This window comes from Podarcis cretensis, assembly GCF_951804945.1.
Source record: "Podarcis cretensis genome assembly, chromosome: 8".
NCBI lineage: Eukaryota > Metazoa > Chordata > Lepidosauria > Squamata > Lacertidae > Podarcis > Podarcis cretensis.
Window position 1 is genome coordinate 72,152,681 of NC_137177.1, and position 13,720 is coordinate 72,166,400.

Genomic DNA, 13,720 nt, shown 5'->3' on the forward strand with positions numbered 1-13,720 from the left:
AAGGGTCCAATGAAGTCACAAAAGAATTGTATTGTTTTCGTTCTCTCTTTCCTTCGGTCCAAGCTACGGATAGAGGGAGAAATTCAATTCAATGCACATTTAAGGGTGAATTACCTAATCTGCACCTTCCAGAAAGATTCAGTGAACTGAAACCCACAAATCCTTTAAAATCAGCAAAGTTCCAAATTTTGCAATCCAGTTTTCTCCAGCCAAAAATGCACGTCCTGGGATAAAGTGTGGATAAAAATGTGTCTACAAATAAAAAATAGCGTACGAAAATGCATTACGTTATGGAAAATAGCTTTGTGGAACTATGTAGGTTAGGCAAAATTGCATAGAGATAGGTGTATATTGGGAGAAATTTGCGCTAAAATATGAATAGATTTTCTTGAGAACTTTTATTTTTAGAAAATTCACAAACCTGATGCGGAAATCTGGAGAACTTAAGTTTAAGGTTGCAAAAATGAGAAACCAAAAATGACATACTTGCACATCCCTAATCCATGCACCCATGAACACTGGCGATGTAGTACTTAAACAGAATGTTTAACACTGCTTTCAATCTTCAAAGCACTTGGTGAGCATTGCCAGGGGCAATCCTTTAACAACCCCCATATTACAAATGGGTGACCAAGGTCAAGAAAGAGTGACTTGACTATCTTGCCTTAGTGCGTCTGTGGCACAAAAGGTAAGATATGGACCAGGGCCTTCCTCATTCATAGCTCAGCCTCTTAGCCACTATGCTACACCAGTTCCCAGTGCAAAGGAAGGAAGGAAAATACCGATGAAGTGAAAACTCTGGCACTCTGCGTCCATATGGCTGATTATTGTGACTCGGTGATACTCAGGCATGCAAGTTTTTTGCACAGTACCATCCTCATCAATATGCTAACCCATAATTTTCTCCCTGGTTAATCTGGATTTAATTTCCACATTTTGTTTCTTTACACTTAGTGGATTTTTCCATGTGAGTGGCAAATCTGGATAATATGGCAAGGGACTATGGCCCTGCACTCTGGTGGATGTGAGCAGCACCGAGTCTGCAAATACAACTGCAGTGTGGAAGCATCCGCAGTCTGTGCACGCAGGCTTCCGTTCTGGAATTAATTTCGGAAATTCTCCCAGTTCAAGACTTCTTGCCCTCACACAGTGAAGGGAAAGTGGGGGCATCCCCTTTGCTCACTCCTGCTCTCCTCCAGGACCTGGAGATCAAATGGCAGCAGGAAGGAAGAGGATGCAGAGCAAAGCAAAGCCACAGAACCCAAACAAAGCAGAACAGGGCCCACTCATTCCTAGATCTTGCACCTAAATTGACCTACACTAGAAAACACTGTATCTGCACCTGGAAGAATTAACACTGGATGTAACATAGGGTGGGGTTTGGAGGTGATTCTATGAGAGCTCAAATAAATCCTGATATACCAGCTGAGCCCTTTTCTCTTCACCAGAAAGCCACTCTTTTCTGAATGGGATTCAGTTGCACAGCAGCAAACTCAAGCTGCACGGTTATAGTTGGTTGAGAGGTTTCATGCAGATATCCTGCTTCCCCAAAAGAACAGACTTTTTGTGCTTAGGAAAGTGTCAGGGAAATGCACTGAGAAGTGTGGGGTAAATCTTGCTTTGGCACAACACCGTCTAACCTCCCTGCAAGCAAATGTATGCGTATTACATAGACAATGTTCCCTAATCTAGTGCTACTCAAAGTAGACAAGCCAGGCCACGAGCCATCAGCTGCTGGTTCCCAAAGCCCAGGTTGAGTGGGATAGTTCAGGGACCAAAAATGCTACTGGTGGTGGTGGGATTCCCAGTCTACCACATCAGCTTGAGAAGCACTGCTCTGATCTCCATGGAAACAAATCAAGATGAAAGCTCAACGAACAGGTCATCTAGATCAGCGGTTCTCAACCTGTGGGTCCCCAGATGTTGTTGGACTACAACTCCCTTCATCCCTAGCTAGGAAGGCCAGAGCTCAGGAATGATGGGAGTTGTAGTCCAACAACATCTGGGGGCCCACAGGTTAGGAACTGCTGATCTAGAGGAACACCTTGACACCTGCTTTCCTCCACCACCACACTAAACGCAGCCGCTGCCCTACAGAGCTGGTCAAAAAGCAGCAAGAAGGGACTGGATGAACATTCAACAGATTCGACCAGCAAACCACATGCTTTTTTTATTTATATTATTTATATTTATATTTATATTTATATTTATATTTATATTTATATTTATATTTATATTTATATTTATATTTATATAACTTGCTGCCCAGTTATTGCCTTATGATGCTCCAAATGCTGCTGTGAGTAGCGAGAAAAGGAAACAAAGAAAAGGGCTTAGCATCTCACATCTCCTACACAGCTGCCCCTTAAGTCCATGTGGCACTGCTACAGATATTGCAACACAGGGCAGATAAACGCAAGTCAGTCTTTGCTGATTTGGAATGTTTGGCTTGCCCTGTCCGTGCAGGTTCAAAGAAGTAAACAACCAAGACTTCAGTTGAACGAGTCTTTGCAGAGTAAAAACCACCAGCTGGTCCCAGAGATGTAAAACCAATGGAAGCCTCCATGGTGCTGGTTGCAGAAGAGCATAGAACAGCATGGCCTGCTCATTTCTAGCATGGCAGGGTGGTTATTACTCCTTCTAATATCAAATCCATGTGGCAAGTGCCCACAGAGTGTTCGGGGACCAGGACATTCGCAGGGAAACCAAAATGCTTGTTTGCAAAGCTATTGTACTACCTATCTTACAGTATGCTTGTGAAACATGGACTACGTATAAATACCATCTCCAACTCCTTGAAAGATTCCATCAACGGTGTTTCTGAAAAATTCTACATATCATTCTGAAGATGCTCGAACTCAGGACGAAAGGGAGAAACGTGCTAAGAGGAAGGCACGTGTGGCAAACCCTCGCTGTGATCAACTCCCACCAGGAAACTTATGTCCCCAATGTGGAAGGATGTGTGGATCCAGAACTGGCCTCCCCAGTTACTTAAGTACTCACTGTTAAGGCCGTGTTCATGGAAGACAATCTTACTCGGCTACAAGTGATTGCCAAAGAAGAAGAAGAAGAAGAAGAAGAAGAAGAAGAAGAAGAAGAAGAAGAAGAAGAAGAAGAAGAAGAATTTGAAGTTGGAAGAACATGGCTTCTTTCTCCCCTCTCCATAACCCAAATTCACATTTTTTTCATTCCTGAATATGTCCATTTCTCCTCACCTCTCCAAATATGACAGAGTATTGCACAAGTGACACAATTTTATTATTTAATTTATTGCATCAATCAATCATGTATCTTCCAAAGGTGCTCGAGACATTGGGTGCCACTTCAGTTTATCATGCTCCTAAAACCCTTAAAGGTAGGTTTATGTTGGCAAAGTGTGTCTGGCCCCCAGGTCAGCTGTCCTCTTAAAATGTTGCCCTTTCTCCCTTGCTGCCCCTTAAGTCTAGAACTGCCCCCAGAATACCTGCATGATTGAATCCAGTGGAGGCAGCTCTATTTGGGCAAATGCCCCACCAGCCTCAGTTTGCCCCCAGCTAGCTCCCACCTCTCTCACCTCTTTCAGTCTAGGGGGTGGGCCCTGGCTGTCAGCTTTCTCCTTCTTGGTCTCTGTGTTTCCATTATAGAACTCTGCCGGCAGAAGGATGGGGACAAAACCAGAATTACCTAATTATTGGCTCTGTTGCCACCAACTGTTGGGCTCCTTGCCTTCTGCCCCACTGCTCTCAGAGGGCATTTGCTACCACTGGGCTGGGGACTCAGGAAGAAGGGCTGTGGGTGGCCACTGCTAGGCATCATTTGCCGCCTGTAGCGCCTGACTTACTCCTGTCCAGAGAATTCTGCCAGCTCTGGACGTGTCCACAAAGTCATTTAAAGTCGAGTGAAAGCAGCCTGAAATATCCACAGTAGCATGCAATTTTCAAGTGTTAGTTAAACCTGAGGGCATCCAGGTGGATGGCGCCCTGCTCTCAACCATCAAGAGATATTTTATTCCTGCTTTATTGTCGGAGAGTCCCGCTTGTTTATTTTCCTGGCTCCTGACGCTCTTTTGCCGTTGGCATTTACTGCCAGGCGAGGACGGTGCAGATAAAGACATTTGGAGCCATTTCTCTGCCAAGCCGATCCATGAACCTACAAGAAAACTTTGCCTCATTGGAAACTTAAGCACCAGAAAATAGACTGCATCTCAGCAGGGGAGGGTGCTGGGGAGGAGGAGGAGGAGGCAAGAGGCAAAGTGGCGCTTGCAGGCTTACGCTTGCGGCTCTGTCTCCTTCCTAATTTTGATGAATCCCCTCGCTAACCCATTTGTTCTGTCTATGTGGGAATGTCAGGTCCCTTACGGGAGATACAAGGAAAGCCTCTGAACACTTAACTAGTGGTGGGGCAAGGGGGGCGGCAGAGCTGCAGCTAACACCAGCCTGGGAACCTGGTTTTAATTTGGACTGGATGTGGGTCCTGAAACCCACTTCAATGCCAAGGCTCAGCTGTGGGAAAGGACCATGGCTCAGCAGAAGAGAATCTGTTTTGGATGCAGAAGGTCTCAAATTCAATCCCCAGCATCTCCAGGTAGAGCTGGGAAAGAGTCCCTGTTTGTAACCCTGGAGAGCCACTGTCAGTCACCATTGGCAACTAGATGGGACTATTAGCTTGACTCGGTATAAGGCAGCTCCCCAAGTTCCTAAAATATCTTGAGCTTATTTTTACCCCCAAAACAAGAGCACTCTAAGCAGCTTACAACATATATCAAACTGTTCTTAGAATAAAAGGCTACGAATAAAACACACCACTAGATCCCAAAAATGAAGGGAAATTTCTAAAGGTTGGGATCCGTTTACTGAATGTGTTAAAGGAATATGACTGGAAGAGTTGCCCTCTCCCCATGGATTCCTTTGCGGGGGGGGGGGGGGCGGACATTCCTGGATAAAATGACCATGAAGGACAATTGTCTGGTATTTGAATGCTGTATTTGGAATACTACTGCTCCCCCACCTCTTTCCTTTCTCTTCCTTTCTAGCACTGATGTCTTCTCTCTCTTCTATATCATGGCTATTATTGCTTTTTGTGCATCAGAAAATTAAAATTAAAAAATTACCAAACAAAAAAACCACACCCATACAACTAGATAAAATCACATCGCTTTAAAACAAGAGAAGAGAGGAATCACAGAGTTGTGAGGAACTTCAAGAGTTATCTAGCCCAATCCCCATACAATCTGGGAACGTCGTTGCTCCAGCCTTCACTTGAAAACCCATAGCAAGGCAGCCTGTCCCACCTGTAGTGTCTCAGGGTGAGAAAGACCTGGAAGAGCTAAGGGCCATTCGATGTGGACCGTACTGAGCTAGAGGAACCGGCAGTCTGATTCAGAATAAAACAGCTTCCTTCACTCCTCTGTTCTAGAGTGTCCAGGCAGCAGAATTCTAGCTTATCTTTTTTCCCTGACCTGCAGGTGTTTCATGCACATGAAATACCATTTCAAAAACAAAAACAAAGGAGCATTCACTTAACACGAGTCTAACAGGGAGAAGTTTACTTGCTTGGTGACAAGTAACCCTGAGCTAGCTAAAGCGAGAGAGGATTGAAGCAGGGGTGTGAAACAATACAGGTTGTGCATCCACAGCAGTGACCAGAGGGAGGAATGATGGCTGGGGAGAGTGCAGAAAGAAGAAACGCTATGGTGCACCTGCAGCAGCACGACGCCTTCAACTGCCCCAGCTGCAACAAAGCATGTCTCTCCCGTGTTGGTCTCTAAAGCCTCTGCAGGTGCTGTAACTCTCCAATGGTTTGACTTCACCCACAAAAGCCAACAAGTTCAAATGTGATACAATTCAACCATCTCCTGCATCCAAAGAAGGATTCGTCTTATCAAAAACCCTTTTGACTTTTGTCAAACTCCCTTAAATGTCGCCTCCCGAAAAAACCCAAACAAATCCAGAGGAACTTACTTGAATTTTATTATGAGTGAAATTCCAATGACAAGTGTGGACAGAATTATAGGGTTGTATCCAGCATTAGCCCTATGCAGAGTACACCCTTTGAAGTTCAGGGGAATGACTAAATTAGGGTCATTAAGTTCAATGGGTCTACTCAGAGTAGGGCTTAGTTTGATTCAACCCATACTTCTTTTCAGAAAGAGTACTGGGGTTGTTATTTTACGAGTCTCTCCACATGCACACTGCAGAAGCGCAAAGACACTTCTGCACTCCTTCGAAGCCTAGCTGTAGATGTGCCCTTAGGGGGTCGATAAACTTGCGTTTTCTTACAAGCCACCCTAAGCCTGCCTGCCATCAGCACCTCTTCTTCTCCCACACCAGATATGTTCCGTCTGTGTGGCAGCTGCAATTTACCTGTCATTCATTCTGGCTGCTAATTATGACTACCCAAGATGGCTTAAGACACTGTATCATGCTGCCTGGTGCTTTTTACAAGCTGCCTACGAAAGATTTATCCTAGACAAAATTGGCAGGCGTGAAGATGGTGCCACCTCCACCTGGCATGTGCATGTCGCATAACACACACTTCTCCTCTCGCACACACACTCTCTCGTCCACATGCATGCCCAGAAAAAAATTAATAGATAGATAAAGCCCGTCAGACATTCTAGGCATCCATTATTGCATAAGTGGGCTGTGTACAGTAATTTACTGTAGGAAAAGCACAACTCGGTGGTCACAAAACATCACCATCATCTGTACCAGAAAACCTCAGGAGATAACGTCATCTCATCTGAGTGACTCTCCCAAATGCAAAATCATATATCCCCAGCAGCAGAAGCCACACAGAAGTTGTTATAAAAGCAAGCACACATCCTTTCAACATTATCCCTTGGCACAATACTTGTTCGGAACCCAAGCACTGCATCTCCTGTGGGGAAAGTTTGCACGACATGCTTGAGAGATGCTACATTGACAGCACCTAGGAACAACTCCACCACTGCCCCAGATCTGAGAATGAGTTCTACTTCCCTACATACTCCAAAGCCCCAGTATTTGAACTCTGCTTTCATTATTTTCTGGCTATGAATGGGATGTGATTTACCAGAGATACATGTTCCGTAAAGCAATCAGCAAAACAAATCAAAAACAAAACACCTCTCCCCAAACCACAAGTCTTGTTCTGAGGAACCTGCTTCGGAAATGACATATTCATCTCTGATCAAGAGGAAAAGCTTCATATTTTTCCAGGCAAAGAGGTTCACATCTTGATAACATGAGTCACTGAACAGAGCAGAGAAACCAATGCACACATACTTTTTACCCAAGATACATATATATAAATAACCACAGCTATCAACCTTGGCAAAAGCAAGGGAGAATAAGTCTGCCCTAGTTTACTTGCAGCCTTCTCACTTTAAAAGAAATTGCAGAAATCTACCATGAGAGAGATTAAATCCACCTACTGTGTTTCTGCGGTAGGGTTCCTAAATCCATTGTCTTCTTAAAGCGATAAGACTTTTTTGTTGTTGTTGTTGTTCAATTGCCTAGATTAGAATATAAATACTCCAGGCATTATCTCTCTTTTCTTCCTCGCTCGCTTGCTCACTTTCCCTTGCTGGAGCTCAGGAGTCAGCACTGTATGAGAAGGTAGTTTAAATTTCATCCCATTTATTAGCTCAGCCACTGAGGAGTCGCTGTCAGCTCCCCTTCTCTCACTCGCTCTTGATGTTGCGATGCACAGCACTGGAGGAGCAGAGGGAGTGGGGGCTCAGCAAAAACATTTCGGCTTCTTCTATATTTATTTTGTTGTGTTGATTAACACTTTCCAAGCAGAGAAATGCTTCCTTTGCCCCAGCAAGTTGTTATCAGAATCTGCCACTCGGGGAATGTAAGCCCTAGGAGAATAGGAGGCTGCTTTGAACTGAATTAGACCAATGGTCACAGAATCATGTAAATGTAGGGTTGCAAGAGATTCCAAGGGCCATCTAGTCCAACCCCCTGAAATGCAAGAATCACAGCTAAACAACCTCTGAAAAATGGACATCCGATCTCTGTTTAAAAACCTCCAATCGTTGACATAGCATGGGGGCGGTTGCCCTAGGTGCAAAATTGTTAAAGGTAAAGGTAAAGGGACCCCTGACCATTAGGTCCAGTCGTGGCCGACTCTGGGGTTGCGGTGCTCATCTCGCTTTATTGGCCAAGGGAGCCGGCGTACAGATTCCGGGTCATGTAGCCAGCCTGACTAAGCCACTTCTGGCAAACCAGAGCAGCGCATGGAAACACCATTTACCTTCCCACCAGAGTGGTACCTATTTATCTACTTGCACTTTGACGTGCTTTTGAACTGCTAGGTTGGCAGGAGCAGGGACCGAGCAACAGGAACTCACCCCGTCGCGGGGATTCAAACTGCCGACCTTCTGATCAGCAAGCCCTAGGCTCTGTGGTTTAACCCACAGCGCCACCCGCGTCCCTGCAAAATTGCTACAGGGCGCAAAATTTCAACACCCAGTGCTGCCTATCTCCAGGAAGGCCTGTGGCTGGTGACCCTGACAGCCTGTCCAGAGTTAGACTTGCCATACCTCTGTCCATAACACAGGAACTTGAGGGGCTTCTTTTTAAATCACATAATTAACACACATGTGTCATCAAGCAGAGCAAATGCTTAACCCCCTAAGAACTTAAGAAGAGCCCCATTGCATCAGGATAAAGGCCAATTTCACCCTGAGCCCCTGGAGTGGGGGTTTGGAAGAACTCTGGAAGCCTGGATAGCTCAGTTGGTTAGAGTGTGGTGCTGATAATGCCAAGGTTGTAGGTTCAATCCCCATATGGGTCAACTGCATATTCCTGCATTGCAAAGGGTTGGACTAGATGATTCCCAGGATTCCTTCCAACTCTACGATTCTGAGTTTCCATGATTCTATGCATCTCTGCCCACAGCTCCCACTGGGGATACTGGGAACTGGTGTGCCAATTGTCAAGTGCACATCTCCACATCTGCATTTTAGGAATGACATCCCAGCAGAGAAGACTTCTGTTGTCTCCTTAAGTGAACAAATTAGAAAACAATTATTGCTGGAATGAAACCAAGCAGTTTAAACTGAATCGACAAACAAACGTTCACTGATCTAATATTAGGTGGGTTGTCGTCTTCTTTACTTTTTTGTCTCATAAGCATCTGCTTGTAAAAATATTTTTTCCTTCAGAATAGAAACAAGGCAGAGCTTGGAACCAAAACACTCCCCCTTAGTCTTTGTGATCTTCCTGGCTTCTAGAGGAATGATGCTGCCTGAAATCTAAAATGCACATAATAAAAGGTTCTTGCAGCAATTCAGCCAGGCTACCTGCCCCATTGATCATTGTCCATCTTGGATCATGAAAGCTAGCTAAGGTGGCAGGACTAAGTGGGTCCACAGTGTGATTAATGCATCACTGCATGATGAGGAGGTTCCTGATGCTCTGAAGGAGGCAATAGTGAGGTCCTTCCTGAAGACTCTTTGATTTATAATGATTGCAAAGGCATTGAAGAGGGGGAGGCATTGGCTACTGACAACATACCACACTTGTGTTGAGGGAGCTGCATTTTCTGCCTGTACACTACTGAATTATCCTCACGGTCTTACTGCTAGTCTTATAAACCCCTGAACAGCCTGGGGCCAAGGTTCTTAAGAGATCCTTTTACAGTAGAACCTCGGCTTACGGTACCCTTGGGTAACATAAACTTTGGGTTGCAAAAGCGGCAAACCTGGTAGTGTTTTTCCGGGTTTTGCCACTCGCACATGCGCAGAAGCTCGCTATGCACCGCGCGCATGTGCAGAATGGGCATCTCCGGATGTGGAAACCTCATGATCCTACCAGAGCTCCAGAATGGATCCCGTCCGCAACTGGAGGTACCACTGTATATGCTCCCTCCTGCCTAGCAGTGTCAAACTGTCCTCAGCTAGAGATTGTGCATTTAGTGTGGTGGCAACAGGGCTATGGAACTCCCTGCCTCATGAAATCAAGCTAGTGTCATCTGTAAGGTGTTTTAGGCACCAACTTAAGGGCTTAGTTATTTCATCAAGCCTACTTCTGAAAACAATTTACTGTTTTTTTATAACCTCCTTGGTCGGATGACCCATTCTGTGCTTGTGTTTCTTTTGATGTGTTTTGCTTTGATTTTACTTGTTACATTGCTTTGGTTTTAAATGAGGGCTTGAACACTGCATATTTAAATGAGCCTGCAGAAAATAAATGAATAAATAATAACAGATAGTTATGAAAGCTAGTCATGGAAGCTTCCTCTGGGTTCCCTTTTAGGACTTAGTTGATCACTAAAACAGAGGGTTTTAAAAAAAAATATTATGTGGGCAAAACGTTTTGGTGCCTGCCTTTGTCAGTTGCTTTGATAAAAATGAACTGATGTTGTTTCCAAGGTGGAAGCTGTAGAGCTTTAGGGATAAAATGTTGAGAAGGGCTGAAGCTAAGTGAGGCTGGTTGAGGCCATGCACTGTAAATGAGCCCAGTGTGTACATCCAGAAATTCTCTCTCTTTGCTAACGTTGTTGGACCTGTTGGCATCTTTGCAGCAATAATCGATAAGTCCGTCAGACTGTGGTTCTCAGAACTGAAGTGTTTAGCAACTCCAGGTTTTTTTGGTCGGAATTGCACATCTGTGGTCTCTGAAACGTGTGCGTAGGTCTGTTGCAGTTTTACCTATGCACTCTGGAGGTGGGCTTTGCGCTCAGTGATACAGATTACACTGCAGGATCTGAAGGGGGAGTTCTGTTTGATGTAGTATGTTCCACCTGGCCAGTTGGTTTTGAAAGTTGCCGTCTCTATGTGATACACACAGGTGACACAACATTTGCAGTTACAAGGATGAGATCCTGGATGGCTAAGAGATGGCTTAATTACAGCTCTCATTGATAGTTTGCATAGATCTGGAGGCTGGTGAACTGCTGTAACAGGAGGTTTGTTGATAACTTTAGCAATATGTCCAGAGCTGGCTAACAATGGGGAGCTTTCCTTGGATTGGCAGGTGACAGGAGATGTTGTGTTGTCTACACAGACTGGCAGTGGCTCTCCAGGGGTTCAGGCAGCGGTCGCTCCCAGCGCTGCCTGGAGATGTCAGGAACCGAATTTGGGACCTTCTGCATGCAAAGCACTGAGCAGCAGCCCTTTTTCGAGATGCATTTGCATGTAAAAGGTCACAGGCTCCATCTCCAGCTTCTCAAGGTAGGAAAGATCCCCCTCTGAGACCCTGGAGAAGCCCTCTCTGTTGGTCAGTACTGAGCTAGGTAGAACAGTGGTCTGACTCAGGATAAGGCAAGTTCCTTATGTGGTCCATAAGGATCAGAGATTTGTTAACATGGGAAACAATCCTGTTCTGGGTGCACAAAGATGTGGTAGTTCCAGCCTGTCCCTGCTCCACATGAATCTTAAAGGTAAAGGGACCCCTGACCATTTGGTCCAGTCGTGACCAACTCTGGGCTTGCGGCGCTCATCTCGCTTTATTGGCCGAGGGAGCCAGCATACAGCTTCCGGGTCATGTGGCCAGCATGACTAAGCCGCTTCTGGCGAACCAGAGCAGCGCACAGAAACGCCGTTTACCTTCCCGCCAGAGCGGTACCTATTTATCTACTTGCACTATGACGTGCTTTCGAACTGCTAGGTTGGCAGGAGCAGGGACCGAGCAACGGGAGCTCACCCCGTCGCGGGGATTCGAACCACCGACCTTCTGATCGGCAGGTCCTAGGCTCTGTGGTTTAACCCACAGCACCACCCGCATCCCTCCACATGAATCTTAGGTCCTGAAATAAAGGTTGCATCTCATGCTTTGCATGCAGAAGGTCTCCAGGTAGGAATGGTCTCCAGGTAGGGATGGAGACCTTCTGGGGAAGACTCCTGCCAGCATCTTAGGGAGCCAGTGCCAATCTGTGTACATAGACAATACCGAGCTCAATGGACCAGTGGTCTGATTCACTACAAAGCAACTTCCTATGCAGCAGCTTCTGTTTCTCTTTGATGCTTTCAATAGGCATTTCTCTGCTAAAATAAATGATTGGGGTTTTTTACTCATAGGTTGGTTGGTTAGTTGTTGTTTTTTGAAAGAGAGGGACCTTCCTCTTTTCTCCAATGGTTTGTGCTTAATCCAATGCTCTCTCGCTCTCTTGCTCTCTGTGCTGCTTCTCCCCTGAGCGAAATGGCTGGGCAGGACAATCTGTTTCTCTTCTTGACCCATTTTCCCCCCTCCTGCAATTCTCCATAAAACCGCACAGCAGAAAAAGTGTTACCAAAGGATAGAAAGTGGTTTGTTTGTTTTCAAGAGCATCCTTGAACACTCAGGAGGTAGAGGGGAGATATACAGATAGAAAGAATAAGAGTGAGATGCTGCTGGGTTTTCATGAGGACTTTTCTTTCTTTAATTCCAAACTGATGTAGAAATGGGGAGAACTTAAGACTGGGATAATGAAGAACAAGGAGAATGCAAAACTGAAAGGTTCGCCTACGCCCGCTAGAGCCCATAGCTCAAAAACTATACTAAAGTTATGCAGGGAGCATACCTGTCCGCTCTCTCTGTCCCTCCACCCACCAGCTATCAGGATTCAACAATATGATGTAGTTGCATCAACAGAAGTACAGTGTCCAGATCAAAGGACCTAATTCTGCCTTGGACAGACCCCACTTGGAGTACTGTGTCCACTTCCAGCCACCACAATTTAAGAATAGCATTGACAAGCTGGAACGTGTGCAGAGGAGGGTGACCAAGATGATCAAGGGCCTGGAAACCAAGCCTTATGAGGAACGGTTGAGAGAGCTGGGTATGTTTAGGCTGGAGAAGAGGGGACTGAGTAGTGATCGGACAGCCATCTTCAAATATCTGAAGGGCTGTCATGTGGAAGATACAGCAAACTTGTTTGCTGCTGCTCAGAGGGTAGGGCCTGAACCAATGGATTCAAATGACAGGAAGAGGATTGTGACTAAACATGAGGAAGAACTTCCTGGTGGCAAGAGCTGTTTGGTAGTGCAACAGACTACCTCAGAAGGTGGTGGACTCTTCTTCATTGGATGTTTTTAAACAGAGGCTGGATGGCCATCTGTCAGGGATTCTTTAGCTGTGATTCCTGCATTGCAGGGGCTGGAGCTGTTGACCCTTCCAACTCTACAGATCCACGATTCTATGAAATGCATTTGTAAAATAAAATCATGGCTTTCCAGGCTTGCTTCTTGCACCTCTCCTTACACCAAGGGAAGAGCTCTTAACTCTGTGGTTAAGGATCTACCTTCCATATAAAGCTCCTTGGCTTGATCCCAAAAACCTTCCCCTGCCTGATATCCTGGAAAGCTGCTACCAATCAGTGTAGGAAATACTGAGCTAAAATGACCAGTGGTCTGGCTCTAACCCTAAACAAGCCCTTAATTTTTACTGTGGCCTCAATTAGCATGATGTTGCAAGAGGCAGCCGGGCGGGGAGAAAGCATGTGATGATTCTCAGATCCATTACATGGGTTATCCTGTAACATGACTGAATGAGGGAAGGTTGTTATTCCCTGACAAATTTCTGCTCAGCTAGCATTATCTCTAAGGAGTTGTGAAGATCTTGGTCATTAAATGTGAATAAGTCTGTCAATCAAGTCTACTGGCAAAACAATACAATATTTAGAAACATTAAACAGAGAGAGCCACCCTTTAGCTTTTCCTCTTTCATACAGTGCCACGCGCATGAATTATTCGTGTCTACTGATAGTTCTGGTGAATTTAGCCCCATAAAGTCGCCGAATGCAGCTTTAACCAAGCTATTCTTAGCAAATC

The 13,720-nt window shown here is 45.3% G+C and overlaps 1 protein-coding gene across 4 annotated transcripts in view; it reads right to left on the minus strand.

Annotated features, from left to right (window-relative positions):
- PLCH2 (phospholipase C eta 2) overlaps positions 1–13,720 on the minus strand; it is a 310,582-nt gene that overhangs the window by 253,403 nt on the left and 43,459 nt on the right. Inside the window, exon 1 of one of the 4 annotated variants that reach the window (XM_079986752.1) lies at positions 7,394–7,809. The exons of the other annotated variants lie outside the window; for them this stretch is intronic. Coding sequence (XP_079842878.1) covers positions 7,394–7,424 — 31 coding nt within the window. The 5' untranslated portion in view covers positions 7,425–7,809. Of the gene's footprint in view, positions 1–7,393; positions 7,810–13,720 lie in introns of those variants that run through there. 4 annotated transcript variants of the gene reach the window in all.